The 27,422-nt window shown below is 46.0% G+C and overlaps 1 protein-coding gene across 1 annotated transcript in view; it reads right to left on the bottom strand.

Moving 5' to 3' along the window:
* Positions 1-27,422, bottom strand: part of Pld1 (phospholipase D1) — a 223,088-nt gene that overhangs the window by 56,413 nt on the left and 139,253 nt on the right. Inside the window, exons 15-21 of the mRNA XM_037207272.1 lie at positions 25,985-26,095; positions 19,274-19,474; positions 17,645-17,858; positions 16,747-16,860; positions 7,805-7,933; positions 6,723-6,841; positions 4,886-4,999 (exon numbers count right to left, since the gene is read on the bottom strand). Of these exons, the coding sequence (XP_037063167.1) occupies positions 4,886-4,999; positions 6,723-6,841; positions 7,805-7,933; positions 16,747-16,860; positions 17,645-17,858; positions 19,274-19,474; positions 25,985-26,095 (1,002 nt within the window). The remainder of the gene's footprint in view (positions 1-4,885; positions 5,000-6,722; positions 6,842-7,804; positions 7,934-16,746; positions 16,861-17,644; positions 17,859-19,273; positions 19,475-25,984; positions 26,096-27,422) is intronic.

The following is a 27,422-nucleotide window of genomic DNA, read 5'->3' as shown; positions in this document are numbered from 1 at the left end:
TAATTTGGATGTCATTTACTTGCCTATAAACTTTCTTTTCCATTTCTTTCTCTTCCCCCTTCACTTCTTCCCCCTTCCTTGTAGGCAGGAGGTATTTGTCTCCATCTATGGAGATTTCAGCATGATTGTCTAAAATGGTTTCAATGATAAGCTACCCAATTTAATTTTTTAAAAAAAGGATCAGTGGTGTTGACATGCACTGGGCATTTTCATTGACCTTAAGAATGCCAAGCAACCCCTGTCTTAATGCATCTCAAACAGCAATGGGAGTGGTCTATTTATTATGAGAGAGAACAAGACCTTTTTATCCTCTGTGAGCAGGCATCCCAGCCTACCTACTCACTTCTTCCCAGGTCTTCCTGCCTTTCTCTGCTGTGTATTCCGAGTGTCTTGGGAAGGCTCCTAGAATTCTCAGCATTAAAGAGAACCACACAAAGGAGTTGGTAGAAGCTGCTGGAGTCAGTCTCAGGTCTGGGTGACTTTCTCAGAAGTGACAGTGCCTATGGGTCTCCATCCTACAAGGTGCAGTTCCCCTCTCCTTGGCCTGGCCACACCACTCCTCTGTGGAAGAGTGTGCAAGGCTTTTCATATTAATATCTGGGTTCCTTTCTGCAGATGAATAATGGCTAATTATAAATTGCTGTGGAACAATCCTTTTCTACACTATGGAATATGTATTACTCTCATTGATTAATAAAAAGCTGACAGGCCAGTCAGCTGGGCACGAAGTTAGGCAGGAAAGCCAAACTGAGAATGATGGGAAGAAGGCAGGTGGAGTGAGGAGAGACACCAGCTAGCTGCTGAGCAAGAAGGACATGTAAAGAAAGAGGTAGCAAGCATGAGCCATGTGGCAAAGCATAAATAGAAATATGGGTTAATTTAAGTGTAAGAGTTAGCTAGTAACAAGCCTGAGCTATTGGTAGAGCATTTATAATTTATATTCAGCCTCTGAGTTATTTGGGATTAGGTGGTCAGGACAGGAAACATACATTTACAATGAATTTTCTCAATTATTTACTTTACCATGTCAAATATTCTTTTTCTCCATTTCAATAAATAAAAGACATAAGGATTTTGACTTAGAACCCTTCTAATGATTCCAAAGTCAAGTTCTTCCGTGCAGACTTTTGAAACATCACAGCAGTGGTTCTCAACTTGTGGGTCATGATCCCTTTGGGAGTCGAACAACCCTTCTGATACTCTACTAGGGGTATCAGATATCCCACATATCAGATATTTACATTATTGTTCACAACAGTAGCAATATTACAGTTACAAGTCACAACAGAAATAATTTTAAGGTTGGGGATGACCACCCCATGAGGAACCGTATGACAGGGTCGCAGCCTTAGGAAGGGTGAGAAGCACTGGGTAGAGAGAGCATCGAGAGCCGACACCGGCAGAACGATGAGGAGTTGCCCAGCGGTGGATCTTTGTTTCTTTGGCTTTGTTTTGAGACAGGGTTTCACATACCGCGGGCTGGATTTGAACTCATCAGGTAGACAAGGATGACCTTGAACTTCTGCTCCTTCTGCTTCTACTTTCCCAGTGCTAAGATTATAGGTGTGTACCACCATGCTGTGTTTAATTGTTAAAGGATTTAATATACACAGGTATTGTGCTTTGATCAAGTCCATTCCCCATTCCCTCCCTCCAGCCCCTTCCCTAGCTACACCATTCCCTCCCAATTTCATGTGGCATTTTTGAGATCCACTGTGTCCCCCTAGTGCTGCCAGTATATCCACGGTTGTGGGCCACACACCGGACAGTAGGTAGCCTTTCTGATCAATGTGCAGAGACTGAGGGGGGGCTGTGGAGTGCTCAGCCCTCCACAGGACATCTGTCTCATCGTGTCTTCTCCACACACAGGGGCAGCTGTGTCTGTGAACCCCCAGTGGCTGTAAGTACATGTGTAAGACCAAGCCAGACAGCATCCTAACATGGGGATGTGGTGGTCACAAAGCTAAGGGGATATTGGCAATTGGTGCTTCCTGGGAGAGAGAAAGTCAGTTTTCTTGAGGGACTGTGCAGTCTTCCGGATCAAAGCCCAGGACTTAATGATGCCAGGCAAGTGTAGTCTCCCAGCACAGCCCCATAGCAGCCTTCCAGCACTTTCTGTGTACTAGTTTTTCTACTCCTCACTACCCATTACTGGTCCTATGGAGGGATGGACAGCGACATTTAGCTAACTTTCCTCCATTTCAGTCCCTTGCCCTCGTTTTCAGTGTGTCTGCGTCTGCTCGGTCGCATCCCTGCCTTCATTCCTGGCTTAGCCCCACAGTGCCCTTAGTACACCCAGCGCCTCCACCACCTTGGCTTTCCCTGGAAGCTCTTCATACGTGTGAGCCTCAAGCTCCAGTGAATTCAGACCGAAGCAGATGAGAAGAAATAAAATGAGAAATCAGGTCGATAAACTTTGAAAATGGCCCCATGGCACATAAGCCCTTCAGTGGCTCCTTGACGTATCAGCATAATGAAGGCACAACTTCTCTTTGTTTGTTTGTTTTTTGTTAGTGAAGAAGCCTTGGAAACCCATTTTCTGTGAAATCCTTAACAGCATTTCACAGGCAAAAGCCAGTTTAGGAAAGCTGTCATAGGTTAATCCTCACTGGTGATGGACAAGTTCAAGGTCACTGACCGTCATCTTCAGATCCCTCTTCTGGCCTTACACTAGCTAGCTACATTACCCTCTCCAAGGACAGTGGTTTACAGCAGGTGGTCTCATTCCTCAGGCACAAGAACCAGCTCTGTCCCTCCTTGTTAGCAAGCTTTTAGGGCATTCAGAGGAGTTACCAAAAGAATTTTCTACTGTCTCTTCTCAGGAAACAATGTTTCCAGAGACAGCAAAAACTGTTTTTTATCCCCTCCTCTCAGGTCGCAAATGATGACTTACAGTGTAAACAGATGGTGCTTAAACATATGCTCATATAAAACATATGGTATTTAAACATGCTGGCTGAGTCTTGATGTAATCAGCAATGAGATAAAATATCTCAGATATATATAGATCTATCTATCTATCTATCTATCTAAAATCATATATATGACGTGTGTATGTGTGTGGGCACATATTTGACACAGGAAGGGTGTGAAGATCAGAGAAGAGCCTGCAGGAGTCTCCTTCCACCACATGAGTGTAGTATATCAAACTCAAATCATCAGGTGTGGCAGCATGCACTCCCACCACATGCCATCTCCACAGCTGATCAACAATACATTTTTGACCAATACTTAACAGAAGCTAGCTTCAGTAAGATGACCCTCACACCAATTTTAATGCAAGTTCATTTTTTTTTTTTTTTTTTGGTTTTTTGAGACAGGGTTTTTCTATAGCTTTGGTGCCTGTTCTGGATCTCGCTCTGTAGCCCAGGCTGGCCTCGAACTCACAGAGATCCGCCTGCCTCTGCCTCCCGAGTGCTGGGATTAAAGGCGTGTGCCGCTGCCACTCGGCTGCAAGCTCAAATTTTAAATCCTGATTTTCTCTTAATACCAGCATCCTTATTTCATCTTCTAGAATGAGTAAGCTCTCCTTATCTACATAGAATAAGTTAAATAGGTTCATAAAGTATTCATCAACCTGTATGCAAGTGTATAGCTCTCTGTGCTTCCAAATTGAAGGCCTTACTTTCTCTGAAAACTGGGATGAGCACATATCTACTAGAGGAGCTTTTCTCAAGTTTGTCCTATTTTTTATTTTTCTTTGTGTGTTTGCATGTGGGTGGTTAGGTGCATTACCCTTGTGTGGGTGGGTACACGTGCACATACGTGTGATTCACGTGGAGGCCACAGGACAAGCCTGGGTATTATTGCTTTTGAGCTAGCCACCTAATTTTTTGAGACAGCATCTGTTACTGGCCTGGGGCTCACTAGGTTGGCTGGCCAGTGAGCCCCGGGATCCTCCGTCCCCACCTCCCCAATGCTAGGATTACAAGCGCACATCCTAATGCCCAGCCTCTTTACAGAGGTTCTGAGGCTCACACTCCGAGCCTCCTGCTTGTGTGGCTCTCTCCTCCGCCCTGGTTTGTTCTTTTTACTGTGTTATTTTGTCTCTGTTGTGATTTTACTTTTGGTAGGCACACGCCTGTGCTTGTACATAGTGCAAAGGAACAGATTTAGACACTTCATTTATAAAAGCACGGTCACTAGAATCCCTGTCTGAATTAGGTCAATCCACACTGGAGACAAGAACAGCGAGCAGGGTACTGTGCTTCGGCGGAAACAATGCTTTTGATGTTGCAAAGGCAAAGCCAAAGGTGGCCCACCCTCATTCTGTCCTTGGATAACTTCAAGACAAGGGAGAAGTCATTGATAAAGGGAGCCAACTGTGTACAACTGGGCCAGAGCTTGGATCCATGGTAGTGGGTGGCCCTGGATAAACCTCAGAGTCCTGCTGGTCATGGGTTTCCTTGTTTGTAATTTGAGAGGTTGTAATGGAAGCTGTAAAATTTTATGACTCTATTAAACAACTTCCTACTCTTTTAAAAGGGCCTCTAAAAGGTATTTGGTTAATTAAGCACTAAATCGATTGAATGAGAACTCCCTTCCCAGACTCCAAGTTTCAGCATCATCCCTGGTGCTTAAGCAGCCCCAGACCAGGTTTACTGTGTAAGTGTTGCTAGGGTCACCTCTCAAGGAATTCTGGGAACCCCTCAAGGGATTATAAGAGCAGCTATGCCTGCACTGTGGCCTTTATGAGGACATGCATTTATTAGACATAATGCATGAGTTTTAGAAAGACAGGGAACTGAATTCACTAAGAGTAAATACAACACTGAATTTTCAAAGATCCACTTAGGCATGCCTCAGAAAAAAAAAAAACGCTTATTGGGAAGTCTGAAGCCAAGGTGGCAGTCACAAGGACATTACCCAGCAGCCCTTTGCTTACCTGCACTCTGGCGGGGACTGCCTCAGGCACCTGATACCTCAGCTCATGTGCAGTGGTTTGTGATTTGGGGAGCAGGAAAGGGTAAGAAAGGGAGCGGTATTTTGGCTTCATAATCTGAAACAAAAAGGCAAATTCAAAACAGTTACAAATGAGGAACAAGATCCATTATTCCTCACTTGGAAGCAAGAAAAGAAATGCAGGTCCCTTGGAAGCAAAAAAATTATGAACGGATTTTTCTAAGTTAAAAGCTGGAAGCTGCCTTTGTTTCTGCATCCTCTTTCTCTTTTACCTTTGCGGCAGGCGTACATGCTTTTATATTGTAGGAGAAACTAGATGTAATCCACAGATACGGCGATATAAAATTGCAAAAGTGAAATTCTTATTTTGTCTTACTATCTTGTAAATGTCTTACCACAGCAATTAGGCATGATTTCATTTTAAACAACTTCACAGTAAAATAGGACTAAGGATCCTGATTTGATCATATTACTCAGGAACTCAGAGCTCATCTGCCACTCTATAACTCTGGACGCTAAAGTAGGAGGAATACTGTGAGGTCCAGGCCAGGGTGGGCTACATAGGAAGTCTGTCTCAAAAACAATGTTTTTAGTACCATTAATTAGCATTGTAACTAGTTCTGGCTGTATGTGAACCATCAGAAGTGATATGGAAATACTTTTCCTGGGAAAATAATTTTTTTTTGAGGGGGGCGGTTTCGAGACAGGGTTTCTCTGTGTAGCTTTGTGCCTTTCCTAAAACTCACTCTGTAGCCCAGGCTGGCCTTGAACTCAAAGAGATCTGCCTGCCTCTGCCTCCCGAGTGCTGGAATTAAAGGCATGTGCCACCACCGCCCAGCAGGAAAAGATTTTATACCTAAAAATACTATTGAGTGTTGTGTTAATTTATCCTCCCGGGATCAGGGCATGGGAGCATAGCAACTGTAAATATTAGCAATATTTTTATTTTTGACAGTACAGTAGATTAAAACTAATATTGTGCCAGGCAGTGGTGGTGCACATCTTTAGTCCCAGCATTCAGGAGGCAGAGGCAGGGGGATCTCTGTGAGTTCAAGGCCAGCCTGATCTGCAGAGCTAGTTCCAGGACAGCCAAGGCTACACAGAGAAACTCTGTCTTGAAAAACTAAAGAAAAGTAATATTTCTTTGCTTACTCAGGCATCCCCTCCAAACTTGAATTTAAAATACTGTACTGATGTTTTTTTGTAACTTTCACATGAATAGTAAGTAAACTAATACCCTAAGTTTTTCATGGAAGTAACTCAACTAGGTCTCTTTTCCTGGTTACCAGAGCAGACAGCATCATTATTTAAGTTAATGTAGGGGGCCTTAACAGCACCAATGACAAGGCTGAATTTCTGCATGCTAGGGTCTTGCTTGCCAGCTTGTAAGTGGGTTCCATCTGGAGGAAAGAAATGGCTCTGGCTTCTTCTGCTTTCCCTGCTCAGAGCCAGCTCCACGGTCCCGTGCCAGCGGTGGGCCAGGCCAGCACAGGATCCGAGCCTCTCATCTAAACAAGCCCTGCAGATCCTATGTTGTCTACACACCTACTGGCCCTGTCTCTGCAAATACTTGACACTTCCGCTTACGGGGTTCAAAGGCTTAAACTCACAGGATGTGATTGCCGCATTTATCCCTTTACATTGGGAATTGTCTGTCATAATACTCCAAAAGACAGCTTCCTTTTTTTGTAGTGCTCGGAAACCCAACACCAGCAATAGGTGGTGTCACAGATGTGGCCACAGCAGTCCTTTCCTGTCAAGCCTCTGAGCTTCTCCTCAGCCAGGGACCAATGTGGGCCAAGTGCTAACAACATTGGTACCTTCGTGAAGTTCCAGCGCTGGATGAAGTGACGAGCCACATCACGAGCTGCCTTCCCGTGGACCACAGAACCAATATCATGCCAAGGCATCCGGGGCATGGAGTACCTGTCAATGAAATCTGCCCAGGGCCACCAGGCAAGGACACATCACTAAGTTCAGCGCCAGGGGACAAAAACACTCTGACCTCAACCAGGATACAACATAGTCATGCTAAGGCAAACACAGATCTTCAATCAAGACATTCAGTCATCTACGTCACTCCACTAACCCCAATATATGCTCAGTATTAATCTACAGACAAGGCAAAGATGTGAATTGGTAGAAATAATCTAAGTCTGCATGCTTGATAAGATTTTCCTTTTGATCTACGGCAATAACAGCAGGCTATCTATATGCACAACACCATACTGGCCACCTCTTAGATATAAGCACAATCATTATCTAAGACACATCCTCTAATAAAAGAAGACAGAGAAAATAAATACAAAAGAACGTGACAAAAAGAAGGATACCCTCTGATGGAAAATTTCAGTTTATTACCCTAAAATATACCTGTGGGAAATTTTAAGTTTTATGTTTTTTTCTTACCACTACAACAAAAAGCTCATACAGGTATGACCAAATCAGATCTCCAAAATTTAACCAAAACCTCAAAGACAAAATAAACAGCCATGAGGCCCTGGCTCCTCATCGAGGATCTACAGGTTGTTAATGGCAGCCAGGGAAGGAAATGACATTTTCTTCAGTGGTGTAGCCACTTGGGAGTCACCTGCGCTTCTGTAAGTGACCCCTTACCCATGCAAACCTAATTAAACTCACTGGACCATCAGAACTAGAAGGGTTTCTCATTGGGAAGAGAAAGGGGGCCAATGGGAACGGGAGGGAGAAAAGAGGGTAATGGGGGTGGGTAGGTCCAAAGCACTTCATATACATGTACAAAAATGTACATATGGTCAATAAATGCAAATAAAACCTTAAACAAAACAGAAGGCATTTGGATCATGCACATGCGTACTTGCTGAGATGCCCCAGAGTGAAAACCACAGCAGAAGCCTTCAGCCACCCTCCTCCCGATACTCACCAGCAAAAGGCTTGTCCAGCTGAACCCAGTCCTTGAAGACAAAGTTGCAGTAATCCTTCCCATGCCAAAACCTGGTCTCCCCGTGGAGCTCGCCCACACCTGTCTGCACACTTCGGATGGAGCCAGTGTCTGTGAACAGTGCAAGATTGGCTCAGAGACTGAGAGCTGAGGGTCCCTCACTTTTCCTCCTGGATCCTGTCACTAGGACAGCCTGCGTCCATTTGATCAAACCTCCCGAGGCTCTCTTTAGGTAGCAATGCAGGCTCTAACCAGAGTTGTCCTCAGACCATGGAAGTTAATGTTCTTGGCAATTGAGTAGCTTATTCTCAAAGCCTACCAGATCAGGGAGACTAGACCACAGAGTAAAGAAAGAATTCCCCATGTGGGGCGCCACAAGAACACTACAGCCAGGTGAGGATAGGAATACACTAGACAGAGGCAACAGGAGCCAGGAACCTCTTCCCTTCCCAATATGGTGGATATTCATGCCTTTCTCATCTCAAAAAGCATGAGTCTCATACTCACAGGCAGTCCATGTTCCAGCCCCAGAATTAGCTATAGACACCAGGCTTCTACATTTGGGGGTCATACAGCCCTCCATGTAGAGAGTATGATTTGCCCTAGATGGCAGCTAAGATCTTTCAGTCTCTAACATTCTATACTCCTAAAATCACAAACATCATCCACAGAAATAGAACAGACGGAAGCTCACAATCGAGGCACCAAAGCAGCAGTTTGCAGCAGCGTTCCACAAGGAGCCTAGCGGACCACTCTACTTAAGAACCGACACCTCGAGTTAAGCAGTGCAAAGGTCTCAGGGATGTGTCAGTCGTAAAGACAACGAAGCAGGGGAGAAGCCGAACGGAAACCACAAAGGTAGTGCTAGGCACAAAAGAGGCGTTAGACAGGCAGGCGTGGGGTGCGGGAATGATTGGTGAATGAATAATAGTAGCACCACTTGAAGAGGTCAGTGAGAGTCTACTGGCCACCCCACATTTCCACTACCGTATCACCCCAGGACTGTCTTGGTGAAATGCGAAGCTGTTGAAAACCCTCTCTGGAATCAGCTCCCATCTACAGGTGACTCAAGTGCTAAGGGATCAGCGTATGTAGGAGTCTCTCCCTGTCCTCCCTTCGCCTGGCCCCAGGCTTCAACATGCCCTACTTTTCACTATACTTTGCAGGCTGACCCGCCTTCCTCTGTGCAGTTTGCGTGTTACCATTCTGTGTACAATGCTCTTCTCTCCCTTGGCCTGATCTCTTAGTCGTTCATCATCCCAACCTCAAGAGAGACAGAGCAGACCCCTTCAGGGAGTGGCGTCACCAGCACTGATGTTGTCCTGTCCGGAAATGCCCTCCCCAGGCCTTTGACCAGGCCATGCAACTGCATAAAATGCTGAGTGGATTTCCCTCCTCAGAGTCAGCACCGTATCCCTTCACCATCTGCTGTAGCTCCCAGTATCCAGGAAGTAATTAATAAATGTTTGCAGAACAAATACTTTTATGCAGTCACCACACACCTAATATTCTATCTCAATATTAATAATTAACTTTCCAAAGGTCGCTAAGTATACTGAATGAAAAATGGTTTAAAGTGTCAACATCAACAGAAGCAACTACTGCTTGAAGCAGACCTCTGTTGTCCTCTCCCAGCTGTTGGCTTTCCTGCTGTGCACACCTGAAAGGAAAAAGCATGTGTGGGCTGTGGGCTGCCCTGCAGGCGCTTCATAGCAAGCACGGATCTTGTTGGGAAGGGAGACTTGAGCTAGGGAGGTAAGTAAGGAGGGACAGAGAGTGAGAACATAAAATAAATGATGAGTCAATCCCAAACTGACAAAACACAGAAACAGAGACCTGGCTGTGTAGACAAAGGTCCCTGCAACTGAGCCCAGGGCCCTGAATCAATCCCAGGGCTCACAGGGTGAAAGAAATGACTCCCTCAAGTTGTTCTCTATTCTCCACAGGCCTGCCATGCCACATGCGCATGGGTGCACCCCCACCCCCACACTGTAGGAAAAAAGTAAGAGACACAAATGTAACTATTAAGTTTGAGACACAGTATTAGCTGTGTGTGGTGACTGCAATCATATGTATAAATATAATTTATTTTCATAAACTTGAAAAATGAAGCTAAGATTCTAACACAGACACCCATACACTTGTTGAAATATTATGATAGGTGGTTATCATTTGAAAAAAAAAATGAAAGTAAATTTCTAGTCTCAGAAAATGACCCTAACAGTAACTGAATTCAGATGCCCGCAATTCAAATATGCTTTTGTTTCTAGCCAAGTCTCAACTATTCCTCTTGAGGAGGCAGTCCTCCTCAGTCCTCCTCAAGACACACAGAGGCAGCTGTGCACACGTGGACAGCTGTGAGCAGGCACACCAGCACCACATCTGGCTCCCGAATGACATCATCACAATTTCGTCTCTCTCCTTGGTGCCCCATGCCAGTTCTCTATGCCCTTGTCTGCCAGCAGCCAAAGTTTGCACAAGGGCATCTTCTGTTCTTGCCAGGAGTCTCCAGGCCTTGCTGAGGTCACCTCTTTTTGTCACACCTAACACTAAAATTGCCAGCATCCTGCAGCATCAATCCCTCCATGGGTAACTCAGTTCCAGCCTCTCAGGCCCCTGTGCTGCTCTTCACTACTCAGCCCAACTATCTTCCTCCCATCACCACTTCTGAAACCATAAGGATAGTCTAATCATTCTTCAGGAAATTTCCATCTACCTCAGTCTTGAGCACATTGGCACAACCTAGTTGGATCCCTTTACATCAAGTATATCCTTCAAAGAATCTTTACCTTTAACCACCACCTCCCTCCACTGCAGTGGGATGTTCTGTATGCTGTGAATGCGTTGCTATTATTATTATTATTATTATTATTATTATTATTATTAAATAAAATGCTGACTGGCCAGTAGCCAGGCAGGAAGTATAGGCAGGATAAACAGACAAGGAGAATTTGGGGAAGTAGAAGGCTGAGTCAGGAGACACCAGACTGCCATCCAGGGAGCAGCATGTAATGGCACACAGGTAAAGCCATAAAACATGTGGTGATACATAGATTAATAGTTACGGGCTAATTTAAGATATAGGGCTAGCTAGCTAAAAGCTTGAGCCACGGCCATGCAGTTATAATTAATGTACGCCTCTGTGTGTTTACTTGGGTCTGAGCGGCTGCAGGACTGGCGGGTGAGAGAGATTTGTCCTGACCACTGACTGGACAGGACACAAGAAAACTTCAGCTACACCCCACCATGGTGTTCTCTAGCATTTTTTGAATTAGAAGATTTCAACCTGACTCACTGGAGCCTCCATAAGTTGACCTAGACAGACTCCACCAGCCCAGTCTACACAAAGTGAAGGGTCCAGAAATATAGGAGTAAGATAAAAATATAGGAATAAAAAATTATAAGCTTAAGAGATGGAAGCCGACAGTCGTCAGCTTTGCTAGCAAGTGGGGATTAACCTTTAACTGGGCCCTTCCGTGTTTTATGATGGGCAGCTGTGTCAGCAACCCAAATGTTAGGGTTTTTTTTCTTACTAAAGATTGCCCTCTGTAGTCCTGGGGTTATCTATTTTTCGGTAGCCCCCTACCACTCATTACCAAAGCCAAAGTTAACTTTTAACGAGTTCTCCGTGACAATCTGCTTTGCATTGCTTCATATTCCTCCCGCTCTGGGAACTCAGCTATGTTAGGAAAAGTTGCAGGTTTGGACAATCATCAATTTACTGTGTCAGGAAGGGCTGCAGGGATATACGAACATCATTTAGATGAAACCCTCTAAAACCTTGTTAACGGAAAACTGTAAAACCTAAAAAGCAATTTGTCTCTAAAAGCTCTAAAAACTCTTTTGTCCATGCCTAATGCTTACTTCTTGCTATAAAAAGGGGGCCAGAACCTGCCTCCATTGCCACAGCTTCAGAATCCCGACCCCTGGCTGTGGTCTCAGCTAGCTGATAAGCTTTTGTGCCCCGGGGTGATTTTCTTTTCTATCTCTGTTTTTTCTGTAATAAAGTCTGCTCCTGTTTTAATAGACTTTGGCAGTCTGTCCTCCATTATTTCGTGGACCTAACAAAAGGAATCCACAACTTCCCAGTTCCCAAACTCTAAAAGTGCGATGGTGTGTTCCCGGTTCATGTTTTATCAGAAGCTGACCTGAACTGATGTGAGGTTATCCTGACTGCATTGTCCGGCTCAGGCCATATATATACAGTTTGCTCACATGCCCTGGACCTCTGGAGCCTGGTGTGAGTGCCACGTAACATAGGCCGTGGACGTGACATCACTTTTCTATATCCCAGCACGTTCTAGATTCTGGACCATGTCTGACTCCAGGGTTTCTCGTAGACCTCTGTGGGTTTGTTCCACTTCATACTTAAGTTTGAAAACTGAAAATAAGTTCTTTTAGTATTCATTTTCAAATCTGTGCCCTAAGATAGAACATTATCCCGAAACAACTGTTCTCTCCTTTCTCGGTCTCTACCTTCCAAGTCTTTTGTAGTGTTGGGGCCTCATGTGTGCCAGGCAAGGCCTCTACCACTGAGCTACATTCTCAATACCCTACATTTTGAATCTATTTTCATATCTGAGGGTAGTTCCAATCCAGGTCCTGAATGAGTTATGTGTTTTTGAAAATGTTCAGTCTTCAAGCTTTCTAGATTTCCAAGTGTGTGGGAGGGGTCATGATCTTGTCTTGAGTCTGTCAAGAAGGTTTCACCTGCAGCAAGAGTGCTGACCACCATGCTAATCAGTAAAAGATTTCAAACTATTTCATGATCAGCTATCAGACAATAAGCTGGTTTTCTTTTTTGTCTTGTTTTGTTTTCAGACAAGACCTATCTGGCCTTAGCTGGCTTCAAACTCACTATGGAAGCCAGGCTGGCCTCAGGTTTGTCACAGTCCTCTGTCCCTGTTCCCCAAAAGCTGAGACTGCAGCTACGTGCTACCATGCCTGCCTGAGCTAAGCTTCTTGAGGGAACATGGCATCTTATGCACCCGGTGCACTGCAGCCCAGAGAAGCCTGGAGAAGCCTTAACTTACCATACCACCCCATCAATGTGAAATCCTGCTTACTGATCTGCTCAGTATTACTTACAGAGGAAAGCTCAGCAAATGTTTCCCAAGTATAAGAGGAATCAAATTCTGTATTTAAAATAGTGTCAAGCAAAGCAATAGAAACCCGGGACCACCCTTAGAACATAATTCTGAAAAGACAAAAAAAAAAAAAAAAAATCCTTGAGGCTGTGAGTTTCAGGCCAGCCAAGGCTGTTACACAGAGTAACTCTGTCTCAAAAACAAAAACAAAACAAAGCAAAAAAATCCATGAGGGTGGCTGAATGCTCTTTGAATTAAAATACTTACTACAGAATCTACCATGGTTACTGACCTCATTAAGAGGAATTAAGTTTAGCTAGTCTTTCTGCCTAAAGCCTGCAGTGATCTCGCCTGTGTTGGAAGCACAGCAAGGAGGCCCTTGCACCCACAGATCTCCAGAGAAACCAGGAATGCTAAGCGCACAGGATTGTCTTTCCAGTAAGAAAGATGAAAAACCTGTTCTTCCATCCTGAAAGCTGAGAGTTGGGAGTGATAAACAGTAGGGTGATCTGTGTTACCTGTTAGGCCAGGTGTATCCAGCTCCTACAACCAGGATGGAAGTGACTAGGAATCTAAATGACTGTCATGGCCAGCGGCTCCCCGGAACTCACACAATCAGGACCAGACGGTGGCTAACAGCCCAAATGACCTCTACACTGTCTGTATGACCAGACCAGGCCAGAACTTTAGGCCCTTAAGCTAGTACAGGCAGCCTATCTCTAGAACCCATCTTCTTGGAGGAAATGACGTGTGCCCTGAGTTGAGTTTCAATGTAATTATGCTTCTTTGTGCACAAGGGATTGTATTCCATCAAGAAACTTTTTTTCCAAATTATACTGGACTTAAGTACACTGGAGAGAAACTGTCTCTTTTTAGACTCCCCGGAGTCTGATCCAGTTTAACAAAGTCAGCCTGCACCTGGTTTTCATACTTATCTCTTCATGCAGTTCATTCCCCTGCCTGGACACCTGCAGGGACCCCTCACACCTGTACCCTGCATACTGGCCTCTGCACACACGGCAAGGCATCCTGGGAGTCCTTTCCATGTGGCTTCCCTTCCAGTCATGACTTACTGACTTCCCCAGAGATGAAATTCTTACAGTAGCCTGCAAAGCTGCTTATAATCCAACCAGTCCCCACCTTCTTGCTTATCTAACATTCCCATCTCCACAGCCACATTTCTAGAACATCCCAATTATTCCCCTGCCTTGGACTCTTTGAATTTGCTATTGCTCCTGGCTTAGGACACCTCCCCAAAGTTTCTTATTCTCCTCCTCTCCTTTTTGATCTCTAGTTCAAACTCAACCCATAAATATCATTCTTTAATCAGGTTATTTAAGAAGAGTAATTCACCCTGCTTTCACTCCATTGGTCTCCACTGTAATAATTATCACTGCTTGATATACTACAAGCAACGGTCAGTGTGTGTAACATCCATCCTTATTACCTTAATTTCATTCGTAGTACTTAGGACGGTGGTTGGCATGTCATAGGCGCTCAGTACACATTATTCAATTAAGCATGCAAGGGGCTGGAGAGCTGGCTCAGTTAGGAATGCATGCTGTTATTTCAGTGACCTGAGTTTGGCTTCCTGTACCCACCACAAATATACACATAATTAAAGTTAAAATAAATCTTTAAAGAACAGTGTGAGTTTCTGCTTTAATGGCTGCTCTGTCTCATTAAGGATGACCCAACCCCTACCTCCTTATCAATCCCAGAGGCTAAAATGTGGGTGGTTTGCTTCCTCCTTTTCTCTTAAAATAAACAGTCAGTGAGTGGAGGAGACTGTAAATGCTTGTCAAGGACACTTCCTAGCAGCATCACTGTGGGTCTCTCACACCCACAGCCAGGGTGGGCCTAATGTGCCTCAGTTCCACTTGCTCCCCACCCCCCCCCACCCCCCATGCACCCCACTGGCTGTCAAGGGGCAGACCCTTTCACACTTCAACAACCTCATTCTTCTATCCCACTTTGAACCTCACTTATAAAGCAGCAAACACACACACCAGAATGGCCACTCTCTAGGCCTGCTTAATTAAGAATGCTTCTTAATACTTAGAGCTGCAGGTCTTTGTCCTGTATTTGTCCCCTCGGTAACCTGAGAGCTTCCAGACCTCAGAACACTGAGGTGCACACAGGCACAGACAAAAATGAAAGCTGCATGAACTCATATGTCAATCGAGAACTAGCCTTATGTTAAATAACTGAGACATCTCCCATATAACGTTTCCTATTTTTAAGTGGGTATCAATAGAATTTACAAGATTAACAGTTACACCGAGCTTTGGTTCTTTACATATAGTTAATGCAGTTTAAAAATTGCTGTGTCGGGGTCCATGGGATGGCTCAGCAGATAAAAGAGCTTGCTACCAAGCCTGGAGACCTGAGTTCACTCCCTTGGCCCCACTTAGTAGAAAGAGAAGAGCAGCTCCTACAAGTTGCTCTCTGACCTCCCCACAGTCACCATAGCAACCTAGGCACACTCACATGTACACACAAAAATAAACACATAGAATTCAAAACAATTTAAAAGCTGGATTCCTAAAGAACGTTGGAGCCACTCTCTAAGTTCCAGCCCTACTAGTCAGGTTCCCTGGAGATTCATGCCGGCCTATCAGCGGGACTCCCACATCCTATTCTAGCAGAATAAAATCTTAGCCTTGGGATCAAGCCGAGGTCAAATGGACGGGTGTTTGCATTTCTGTTAAGTTCCACACGTAAATACTGAGCGTGAGGACGCGGATGAACTGGGACTACACTGGGCAAGTGAGTCTCTTGCCATCAGGGTCAAGTTTTCTCATCTGTGACAAGGAGATAATATTCCTGTCAGGCATCACAGGCATCCAGGGCAGTGTGGGAGCAGCTGAACACTCGGCTGCTGGTTTATTGTGCTAATTCCTCATCCTTAGGTCAGAGGAGTTGCCAAATCATCTCCATGCCCACCTCCATAATTTAGGCCCTGATAAATTCTTCTCATAAAAGGAATCAGACAACATTTTCTAACTCATCCTGTGGAAAACATGATAGCTCTACCAAAACCTTCACGATTTTTTCAACAAATCAAGTCATATTTTCCCCACTTTCTAGGGGACTCTGTGCCCCAGTGTGTCCTCTTAACATCAGTCACCACATCTCAGCTGAAAGTGGCATTTCCTGTTAACCGGTAAAATGTTGGTCTTTTCCATCTCAGGGTCTTTGCTGGGATCATTCCCTTCACCTGCAACACCTTCCCATCCTCACCTACCCTTCAAGCTTCCTGTCCTCAGCTACCCAAGCTTCCCATCCTCACCTACCCCTCAAGCTTCCCATCCTCACCTACCCCTCAAGCTTCCCATCCTCACCTACCCCTCAAGCTTCCTGTCCTCAGCTACCCCTCAAGCTTCCCGTCCTCAGCTACCCTTCAAGCTTCCTGTCCTCAGCTACCCAAGCTTCCCATCCTCACCTACCCCTCAAGCTTCCCATCCTGTCAGACCCAGAGGACAAGCTCCCTACTCGAAACATCTCTCTGGGTCAGCAAGGGCCTTGCACAGAACTGTACACCTGTGTGTGTGTGTGTGTGTGTGTGTGTTGTGTGTGTGTGTGTGTGTGTGTGTGTGTGCTTGTGAATGCACGCCTTATGCTCCAGGGTTGCTCAGCATGTTTTCTTCTCTCCGCCACTGGAGTGTAGGTTCTCAGAAGCACAGAGCTTGCACTTACATGGAGCAGGTCCTACCTAACATGGGACACGAAGACTGAACAGAAAGCCGTTCTGAACACACACTCACTGTGCTCACACAGCAGAGGAAGCCACAGAAGCTGAAGCCCGTGGGCTTCTGACACTAGCGAGTCACTTACCAGTGCTGTGCCCAGCCAGCCCCTGCTGGGACTCACTGGAAGGGCCAAAGAGTTTCAAGTGGGGCTTTAAACCATGGATTAGATTCTGGTGACTTCTATAGTGGTTAAAATAACCTGGAGAAAGTTGAGAGTTCTCTTTTGTTTTACAAAGAAACGTTTACATATATATGTATGTATCTATATAAAATTTTCTAAACTTGAAAGCAAGCTTAATCATTTTTAAAATAAACAGGTCTACAGAAACAGCCACGGAGCTAGTGTGATAGAAAATCACAGAGCTCTAAGCAAGATTTGCAAAGAATAGTCAATTCATAAGATATAGAATATCTGATGTCTACTGATATATTTATGGATGAAAAGAGAAATACATTTCTTCTACATAAGGTTTGTAAAGTATACCTAAGGCCTTCCTTTTCCCTTTATAGTGTGTCATATTTTAGAAAGCTTTAGTCATTATGGGACCATCAAAAGTTTCAACAGTGGTCGTTATGACTACTTTGTATTGATAATAAATAAATACGTTTTTAAATGAGGAAACCAGACACGGAGCTCAATTGGTAGTGTGCTTGCTTACATGCACAGAGAGAGCCCTTGGTTTAATCCCAGAACCTTATAAAACAGGTGTCTTAGTGCCTGCCTGTGATCTAGAGTGGGATGGACAGGACCCCAAGATCAGGCTCTACCACATAGTGCGTTTGAAACCACCCTGGGGTACATGAGACCCTGTCTCAAAATACAAACAGTGCCAGAGGTGCCGTGGTGTCACACGGGGTGGCATGGCCATCTTGAGGCATTACTCACTGAACGCCACCACAGATTTTGTAAAAGCGGTCGGCCAAGGCCCGGCTGCGAGGGTCACAGCACAGCCACGAGACGTTCCAGCAAAGGCGTGACTCACTGGAGGCGCTGTCGATGCTACTGACGCTGTCCGAGCTGTGCAGATGGCGACGCTGCAGCTGTCGATAGAGACTAAACTTGGAGAATTTCCGGGGCTTTCCTATCCCTCTCAGCTTGCCGTCTGTTTCATCTGGACTCTTCATGACGGGCTCATTTTTATGAGGTTCGTGTTTATCCTTGAGGTTTAAAGATTCCATAGACTCTATTGTTGCTGCCTGAGAAAGTTATTAAAAAAAAATGCGTGACATGCAATGGGCTTTCACTTCAGTAGAGCTGAGAGGAGGTGTACAGACAGTGGTGGTTCCCTCAGAACAAACTCTTAGAGTCTCAGGTCAGTCATGGGCTGGTGGTGGATTTGCAGTCATGGGCTGGTGGTGGATTTGCAGTCAGATTCTTTTGTTTTTATTTTGCTTTTGAGATAGAGTCTCTCTACATAGTCCTGGCTGTCCCGGAACTTTCTATGTAGATCAGGCTGGTCTCAAACTCAGAGATCTACCTGCTTCTTCCTCCCACATTTTGAGATTAAAGGTTCGTGCCACCACACCTAGCTAAAATTCTCAAAATTTCATTCTCTGACCCTTGTACCTCACACTAATTACACTATTAAAATCCACTGTTGAACTACACAACTGCTCTATGAACTGACTTCCCCGTCAATCATTTTCTTTTTACCCATTGCTGTGGCTTGAACGAGAAATGTTCCCCACAGGCTGTTTGAACACTTAGCCCCCAGTTGGTGGCAGTGTTTTGGAAGGCTTTAGGAGGTGGAACCTTGCTGGGGGAGGCCAATCACTGGGGGAGGGCCTTGAGGTTTGAGGGCTTGTCTTCTCTGAGCTTCCTCACTGCAGCTGGGATGGGATGAGCAGGAGCCCAGCTCCTGCCTCCACACCTTCAGCAGCATGGACTGTACCTAACCTGTGGCCAAGCAGCCTCACCTCCCTTATGTCACGTGTCCAGTCTTGGGTCACTTCGATGAGAAAAGCTAACCCGTGTGTCTAGGCGGTACATTGTTCTTCCTCAGAAGCCAGCACAACGTAACCATCAGTAAGTAAGAAGAGCCCACGACATCTTTGAATGGGATACAGCACTTTGGCAGTGGAGAGCTGAAACCCAGAACAAGTGTTTTGGCAGCTCCTGATTAGCAGGGACTCTGAGAAATTATTAGTTAACTTCCTGCTCCAATTCACTCTGCTGATTTTTGCGTCTGTAAGTAGGAAAATACTAAAAACAAATGCACACACTCTTATAAGTGAAGTGCACAAAATGAAGCTCTGGAAGCTTCCTGGGGTGGGCTTCTTACTCTTATTTAACCTAAGTACCAACTGTCACACGTTTTTGTTCATGAACATCTCTCAAATAGAAAATTAAATTCCTTCTTTGAACAGAAAACCAGGGTGCTGGTTGAAATAGCATACGCTAAACCGCTACACAGACCTCACGCTCTCTCTCCCTATGGGAGAGAAGCTGAACGAGGCCGAGTTCCAGGTTAGGCAGGTAGAGCAGGCTAGTGGGTATGTCCATCACACCTCTTGGATGCCACCTCTGAATCACGGGGTCAGTCATGCTGTTCATATGGGTTTAGACAAGCCTGTCCGTTTTGTGCTGTCCCACTGAGGTGACAGGTACTTACTGTGAGAGAGCCCATGGACAGTCCTGAGGTGACTCGCTTCACACTGCCCACATCTGTGAGTCTGTGTTCATCATCATCCCACCTTCCGTAGGCGAGGTCAATCCCACCCACAAAAGCCACCGATTGGTCGATAATGACAAGCTTCTCATGATGAGCCCACAGATAGACACTGGATGACACATGGTCTGGGTGCCTCATCACCTGGAGAAATCCACAGAGAATGTGGTTTATAAATGTCCATTACATCACAATAAAATAGGTCTGCTTTCTCCCTGTAAACATTAAAATAAAATTCAGGTACAAAAATGTGTTCTACATATGCCTAACTCAAGTTAGTCCCTCATAAGAAAGCCCCTCAAACTTCAACTTTTATTCTCAGTATTAGCAGAGAAAGACTTCTATCCAGTTTTTCCTTTCCTTTCCTTTCTTTTCTTTTCTCCTCCTTCCTTCCTTCCTTTCTTTTTTTAAGGACTAACCTGGCTGGTCTTTTAAGATCCTCTTGTCTCTGGCATTCCAAGCATGGGCCCCACATGCCCCCTCTTCTGGTTTAAGTCCTTAGCCAGATGAGGTGGTTTGAAGGAGCTGGCATTTGACTTGAAGGGCAATCATTAAGGCTATCAGGTTAACAGCTAGAGTTCTCTTTCCATCCCCTCCAATAGTTACCCTTGGCATAAATAAGTAAATAAATAGAATATTTAGCCAACATGCATTTATGGAAAGACGTTTAATAAATTATATTGTACTCCGATGATACGAGCACACAGATACCTGGACAGCTCCTTATGTAAAAGGAGATGCTGAGAAGCCGCTTTCAGGATGATTCCCTACATGATCCTATTGGATCTGTCTTATGTTTATGTTTGTAAGTAGGAAGACACCAAAAATGTTGGCTAATGCTTTTATTTACTATAGTAGAATACATAAAACACCAAATTTAAGCCGGGCGGTGGTGGCGCATGCCTTTAATCCCAGCACTCAGAGCAGAGCAGCGATCTCTGTGATTCGAGCAGCCTGGCTACAAGTGAGTTCAGAAAGCGCAAAGTACACAAGAAAACCTGTTGAAAAACAAAAAAAAAAAAACACCAAATTTACTGCCTTAGCAGTTTTGATGTACCGTTTTACCAAGGTATTGAGCTACCCAATCTTGAGAATGACTGATATTAGCGCTTCTTTAAATGCTGGATGGAACTCATCAGGGCACAGCGATGGAATCACAAGGACCCCATGCTTTTCCCATGGGAGAGGTTTTTCAGCTGCTGATCACAGTCTCCTACCTAGCTATGCCCTTCCAGATCTCATGCCTTCTCCTGGACTAGCTCTGGCAGGTTTTGTGTGGTTCACCTGGTTACCCAGCATGCCTCTGTTCACAGTAATCTTAGAATCCTTCCCATCACTGTGGACTTTTCATGCTGGCCCCACTTTCTCTTCTTGTCTTCAGAAACTAGAGGTTTTTCTTTTTCTCTTTCTTCTTCTGACTAAAGGGTTCTTGAACTGGTCGATCCTTCTAAGAACCAAGTTTTGGTGACTGATTTTTTCTTTTTCCCCTTGTTCTGGCTGTGCCACATCTGTGTTCTCATCTGGATTCCCTTCCTCCTGCTGCCTTTGGGGTTCCTTTGCTCTCCTTTGTCTGGATCCTTAGTTGTACGTTAAATGACATTTGGGGACCTTATCTCTTTTCTGATGAAGAACTCAGAGCGCTAAGCATCTCCCCTTTACACTGTTGTTGTTAAGTCCTATGAGCTTTGATATATTCTTCTATTTTCCTTTGACTCTAAGGACAAATCTGATGTCTTCTCCTTCTCCAACAGACACTCACTATATAGGCCTGGCTATCTAGAGCTCATCATATAGATCAGGCTGTCCTCAAACACACAGAGATCCTCCTGCCTCTGCCTCCTTGAGTGGTGGGATTAAAGAAGTGAGCCACCATGTCAGCCTGAATTCTTCCTTTAAAAACTTAAAATATTTTTTTTTTATCTATTTAGGTTTTTTTGAGACAGGGTTTCTCTGTGTAGCTCTGGCTGTCCTAGAACTCACTCTGTAAACCAGGCTGGCCTTGAACTCAGAGATCCACCTGCCTCTGCTTCCCGAATGCTGGGATTAAAGGCGTGCACCATTACTACCTGGATTAATTTTATTTTTTAAATTAGCATACAGAATGATAGGTTTCCTGATGAAGTTTTTCTACATAAATGTCAAAAATTGTTCTCGTTCATTCTCTTTCCATTTTCTTGCTGACCATCTTCCTGACCACAGATAAGCCCCCTACTTCCACATGACATGCAGTGCATATCTCTCTCTCTTCTTTCCCCCCACCACACCCCCCTTTCTGAGAGGGTCCTGCTAAGAAGCCCTGGCTGATCTAGAATTTAGGGCATAGCTAGACTGGTCTTGTGCTTCTGGCAATTCTTCTTCTGCTTCAGCCTCCCAAGCACTGAGATCACAGGGGTGAGCCGCTATGCCGCATCTGACAGCTTCCTTCCTGCAATGTTCTAGGAGCTCCTCCCTCTTGGGGACCTTTCTTTCAGTAGTCCATTCATGTCTACGGCTGAACAACAAAGAGCGGAGTTCTGTTCCTCTGCTTATTATCTGCCCAGCATTCCAGCTGTCCATGCCTGTTAGCTGTCACAGCACTGGAGCACTGTGGCTAGCACAGGTCCATGTGAGTCGAGTCTGTACATAGATCTTGGTCTCACTTCTCTTGGGTGCAGACCTAGAGGCCCAATGGCTAGATCATACGGTAACTGTATCCCTAACTTTTGAGGCGCTAGCAGACAGTTTTCCAAAGCGGCTGTACTATTATTCACCCCATCAACACGTACACTCCCTATCGTCTCAGCAATACTAGCTATCACCTGACCGCTGGTTATAGCCGGCCTAGTGGGTGTGAGGCAACATCTCACCGGAGTTTTGATTGGCACTCTCCTGATGCTTAGTAATGTTTTCTTGTGTGGTTTGGCCATCGGGATCTTAGGAAGTGTCTCTTCAGAGCCTTGGCTCATTTTAAATTGTCTTCTAATGGTTGAATTGTACAAGGACTCTGTATAGGCTAGAAACACACTGCTTCTCAGATCTATGATTTGTAAATATTTTCTCCTCTTCTGTGGTTTGCTTCTTCATGTCCTTGATGGTGTCATTTGTTGTATTTTTTTCTTATTTTTTTCTTTCTCCCCCACCTCCATTTCTTCACAAGGGTCACCCTAGTGGATTGCAGGGAGTTTCCACCTCACTGTTTCAGAATGTTTGTTTACACTGTAAAGATGTGTCTCTGCCCAAGGCGCCATTTGATTGGTGCAATAAAAAAGCTAAATGGCCAATAGCTAGGCAGGAGAGAATAGGCAGGACTTCCCGTCAGATGGAGAACTCTGGGAAGAAGAAAGGTGAATTCGCCAGCGAGACACAGGGGAGCAGGAGGTGCAGTATGGAGATGAGGTAACAAGCCCCGTGGCAGAATGTAGATTAAAAAGTATGGATTAAGTTATAAGAGCTAGCTGAGAAAAAGCCTAAGATAAGGCTTTCATCATTAATAAGAAGTCTTTGTGTCATTATTTGACTATATATCCAAAGATAGTCCAACAAGAAAGTAACAACGCCTCATCCCTAAAAATGCCTTCCCATTTCAATTGCCTCTTCCAGTACTCTCTCCCTGCATCTCTTCCACACCCGACTCCTCCTTTTTCCCATCCCTACACACCCCCAGTCCACCCACAAAATCTATTCTATCTCCCTTCCCAGGGAGATCCATGCATCCCCCCCCCAAGAACCCTCCTTGTTACTTAGTGTCTCTGGGTCTGTGGATTATAGGATGATTATCCTTTATTTTACAGCTAATATCCACTTATATATAAGTCTGTACATACCATGTTTATCTTTCTGGGTTTGTCATCCTGAGTGGTTACCTCACTCAGGATGATTTTTTTCTAGTTCTATCCATTTGCTAACCAATTTTATGATGTCACTGTTTTTTTTAACAGCTGAGTAATACTCCATTGTGTAAATGTGCCACATTTTATCCATTCTTCAGTTAAGGGGCATCTAGGTTGTTTTAAGTTTCTGGCTATACTGAATAAAGCTGCTACGAACATAGGTGAGCATATGTCCTTGTAATAGGATGAATCGGGTATATGCCCAGGAGTGGGATAACTGGGTTGCTGTGGGATATCTTTCTGTACTCTGTGAATATGTATTGCTCTGATTGGTTGATACATAAAGCTGCATTGGCCTATGACAGGGCAGGATGGAGCCAGGTGGGAACATCCAAGAGAGACAGTGGAGGAGAAAGGAGAGTGAAGCAGATGCCTCCAGGAGAAGCAAGATGTAAAGTACTGATAAGCCATAAGCCACGTGGCTAGGTACAGATTTACAGAAATGGGTTAATTTAAGATGTAAGACCTAGCTAGTGAGGAGCCTGAGCCTTTGGGACATATAGATTAAAAATAATGTAAGCCTCTGTGTGTTTACTTGGGTCTGAGCAGCTGCAGGACTGGGCGGGACACAGGAAAACTTCCAACTACACTAGGTCTTGAGGTAGATCTATTTTCTGAGAATCCGCAATGTTGTATTCTTTTCAGTTGCTAATGTCACGAAATCACACTTGGTAAATGAGTGTTGAGACGCTGCAAGGTGACTTATCCTCTTATCCTCTTGGCTGGTTTTTAACCAAGTGAGACACATAATTGTTACATATTTGAAGCCTGCTAGAGAGTAAGTCTTGTGACTTAATGGCTGAATAATATTTATCAATCGATTTTAGGTCTAATGAGATTTCAAGGAGCTTTTCCAAATATTTCACACTAGATACTGTTGGTCTAAAAATCTACAGAATTTCAAATCCTAGAAGAAGTCTCTATTGCTATCAGCAATCAGAGAACTGGGTGGTGACTTTACGTCCAAGTGGTTTGGCAGTGTGGAGAGCAGACAGAACTCGATAAAACAGTGCAGGAAGCAAGTTCTTTGCTCAACTTTCATTTTTCAGTTATGAGGGTTAGGTTAAGAAATGTAAGCTCTACTCACTCCCATCAACAGAGGGAGTATAAGGAAATATTTCAGCTTAACAGACAGGTCTCAGAAAAAAAAAATTTTTTTATTTTTCGAGACAGGGTTTCTCTGTGTAGCTTTGCGCCTTTCCTGGGACTCACTTGGTAGCCAAGGTTGGCCTCGAACTCACAGAGATCTGCCTGCCTCTGCCTACCGAGTGCTGGGATTAAAGGTATGCGCCACCACCACCCGGCCCAGAAAAAAAATATTTTTTAAAGCATTCAGCATCATTAGACATCAAAGAAACACAAAACCATTTGAAGATTCCATCTTGGCTGGGTAGAAGAGCTGGGAAAATAAACAACAAATGCTGGAGAGCGTGTGGGGAGAGATGAGCTTCAGTCACTGCTGGTGGGGTAAACTGGTACAGCCACCATGGAAATCGGTGTGGAGATCTCTCTAGAGAGGTGGTGCATGCCTTTAATTCCAGAACTGGAGAGGCAGACAGGCAGGAGAACCTCTGTGAGTCAGAGGCCATCCCAGTCTACAGAGAGCTCCAGGCCAATCAGACCACATAGTGAGAACATATTTCAAAAAACAAGAAGGAAGGGAGGGAGGGAGGGAGGGAGGAAGGAAGGAAGGAAGGAAGGAGGAAGGAAGGAAGAAAGGGAAGAGACTAAAATGAAGGTTGCCGTGGGGCTCGCTGTGCTCCTGGGCATACACAGAACTAAGCCACACCGCACAGACTCTTGTACACCCATGTGCATTGCTGTTTTATTCACAAAGGCAAGCAAATGGAACCAATCCAGATGCCCATCAATAGATAAATAAAGACTAGGTGGTATGTATGCACGTGTCAGGGACAAGGACAGAATCTCTAGTTAGCGGAAAAATACAGACCCCCCAATAAGACAGGGAACTAGATCATCTTACAGTCAGGTTGCCTAGCAACAGGACATTGAGTCAGAGCCCTTGACCCTCTCACCCTGTAAACATCCTATACAAACATCCTGTTAGCTTGCCCCACCTTATGCAGATGACAGCTTCTTGCTCCCCCCACCCTGCAGAAACTATATAAACCTTTCTGGAAGAGAAATAAAGTTGCACCTTGATCAGAATCTAGACTTGGTGTGTTTTCCTTTATATCTTCTGTCCCTACATTCCCTCCATAGGGTGGTCGAGAACCCATTGAAGCCCTGCAGGTGGGGCATGCATGATAGAATTTTACTTAGTAGTAACAAATGAAATAATAACATTTTCAGAAAAATGATGGAAAAGGAAACTATTATATTAAGTAAAGTAGCCCAGACCTAGAGAGACAAATACCAAATGTTTTCTCTCATGTGTGGATCCTAGATTTAAACACTCATAAATGTGCGCATCTATGGGGGGGAGGGGAGGGTCAAGAAACTAAAACGGGATTATAAGAGGGGAAGAGAAGTCTGAAGGGAACAGGGAGGGGGAAAGAGGGTGTGGAAATACATGTGACATAAAAGCAAAATAAAGGGTGCTGTGAGGAGGAAGGGGGGAGCAGGGGGCTGTGCAAAGGAAATGGGGAGGGAGGTAACAGAAACAAGGTATGAGATACTCATCCTTTTGTGTGCTAAGAGAAGCAAAACAAGACAGTGTGACACTGCATTTCTGAGGGTTGGATGCTGTTCATCCAAAAATGAAGATTAAGGGAATCCATATGGAAAAGGCTCCTGTGGGACAGTGAGCACTGGTACCCGGTACCTTTATGTTGGGGTGCAGCTGCATCAAAGTCCGCTTGCTGTATTCGCTGTTGATTCCGAGGGCTAGCTCCACCTCTTTGTAGAGCATTATGAAAATCCGAACGCCTTGTTGCTGTCAAAGGAAAGAGGAATGAGCGCCTGGAGGGCCAGGAGTCCCTCCCTCCCTCCCCACTTCCCGTGTCGGAGCTCCTCCCTCCCTCCCTCCCTCCCACTTCCTGGTGCAGAGCTCCTCCCTCCTCCCTCCTCCCCACTTCCGGTGTCGGAGCTCCTCCCTCCCTCCCTCCCCCCTTCCCGGTGTCGGAGCTCCTCCCTCCCTCCCTCCCTCCCCACTTCCCGGTGTCAGAGCTCCTCCCTCCCTCCCTCCCTCCCCCTTCCCGTGTCAGAGCTCCTCCCTCCCTCCCTCCCCACTTCCCGGTGTCGGAGCTCCTCCCTCCCTCCCTCCCCCCCCCCCCCCCCCCCCCCCCCCCACTTCCCGTGTCGGAGCTCTCCTCCTCCCTCCCCACTTCCCGTGTCGGAGCTCTCCCTCCTCCTCCCACTTCCCGGTGTCGGAGCTCCTCCCTCCCTCCCTCCCCACTTCCCGGTGTCGAGCTCCTCCTCCTCCCTCCCCACTTCCGGTGTCGGAGCTCCTCCCTCCCTCCCCACTTCCGGTTCAGAGCTCCTCCCTCCCTCCCTCCCACTTCCCGTGTCGAGCTCCTCCTCCCTCCTCCTCCCCACTTCCCGTGTCGAGCTCCTCCCTCCCTCCCCCCCCCCCTTCCGCCCTCCCCCCCCCCCCCTTCCCGTGTCAGAGCCTCCCTCCCTCCTCCCCCTTCCCGGTGTCGGAGCTCCTCCCTCCCCCCCTCCCTCCCCTCCCACTTCCCGTGTCGGAGCTCCTCCTCCTCCCTCCCCACTTCCCGGTGTCGAGCTCCTCCCTCCCTCCTCCACTTCCCGTGTCGCTCCTCCCTCCTCCCTCCCCACTTCCCGGTTCGAGCTCCTCCCTCCCTCCCTTCCCGGACTCCTCCCTCCCTCCCTCCCTCACCCACTTCCCGTGTCGGAGCTCCTCCCCCCTCCCCCCACTTCCCGGTGTCGGAGCTCCTCCCTCCCTCCCTCCCCACTTCCGGTGTCGGAGCTCCTCCCTCCCTCCCTCCCCCTTCCCGGTGTCGAGCTCCTCCCTCCCTCCCTCCCCACTTCCCGGTGTCGAGCTCTCCCTCCCTCCCTCCCCACTTCCCGTGTCGAGCTCCTCCCTCCCTCCCCACTTCCCGGTGTCGAGCTCCTCCCTCCCTCCCTCCCTCCCCACTTCCCGGTGTCGAGCTCCCCTCCCTCCCTCCCTCCCCACTTCCCGGTGTCGGAGCTCCTCCCTCCCTCCCTCCCCACTTCCCGTGTCGAGCCTCCTCCCCCCCCCCCTCCCCGACTCCCCCCTCCCTCCCCACTTCCCGTGTCGAGCTCCTCCCTCCCTCCCTCCC

The sequence above is a fragment of the Peromyscus leucopus genome, chromosome 6 (genome assembly GCF_004664715.2).
Source record: "Peromyscus leucopus breed LL Stock chromosome 6, UCI_PerLeu_2.1, whole genome shotgun sequence".
NCBI classification, from domain to species: domain Eukaryota; kingdom Metazoa; phylum Chordata; class Mammalia; order Rodentia; family Cricetidae; genus Peromyscus; species Peromyscus leucopus.
Note: the sequence above shows the minus strand (reverse complement) of the source record. Positions and strands in the feature narration are given on the sequence as shown.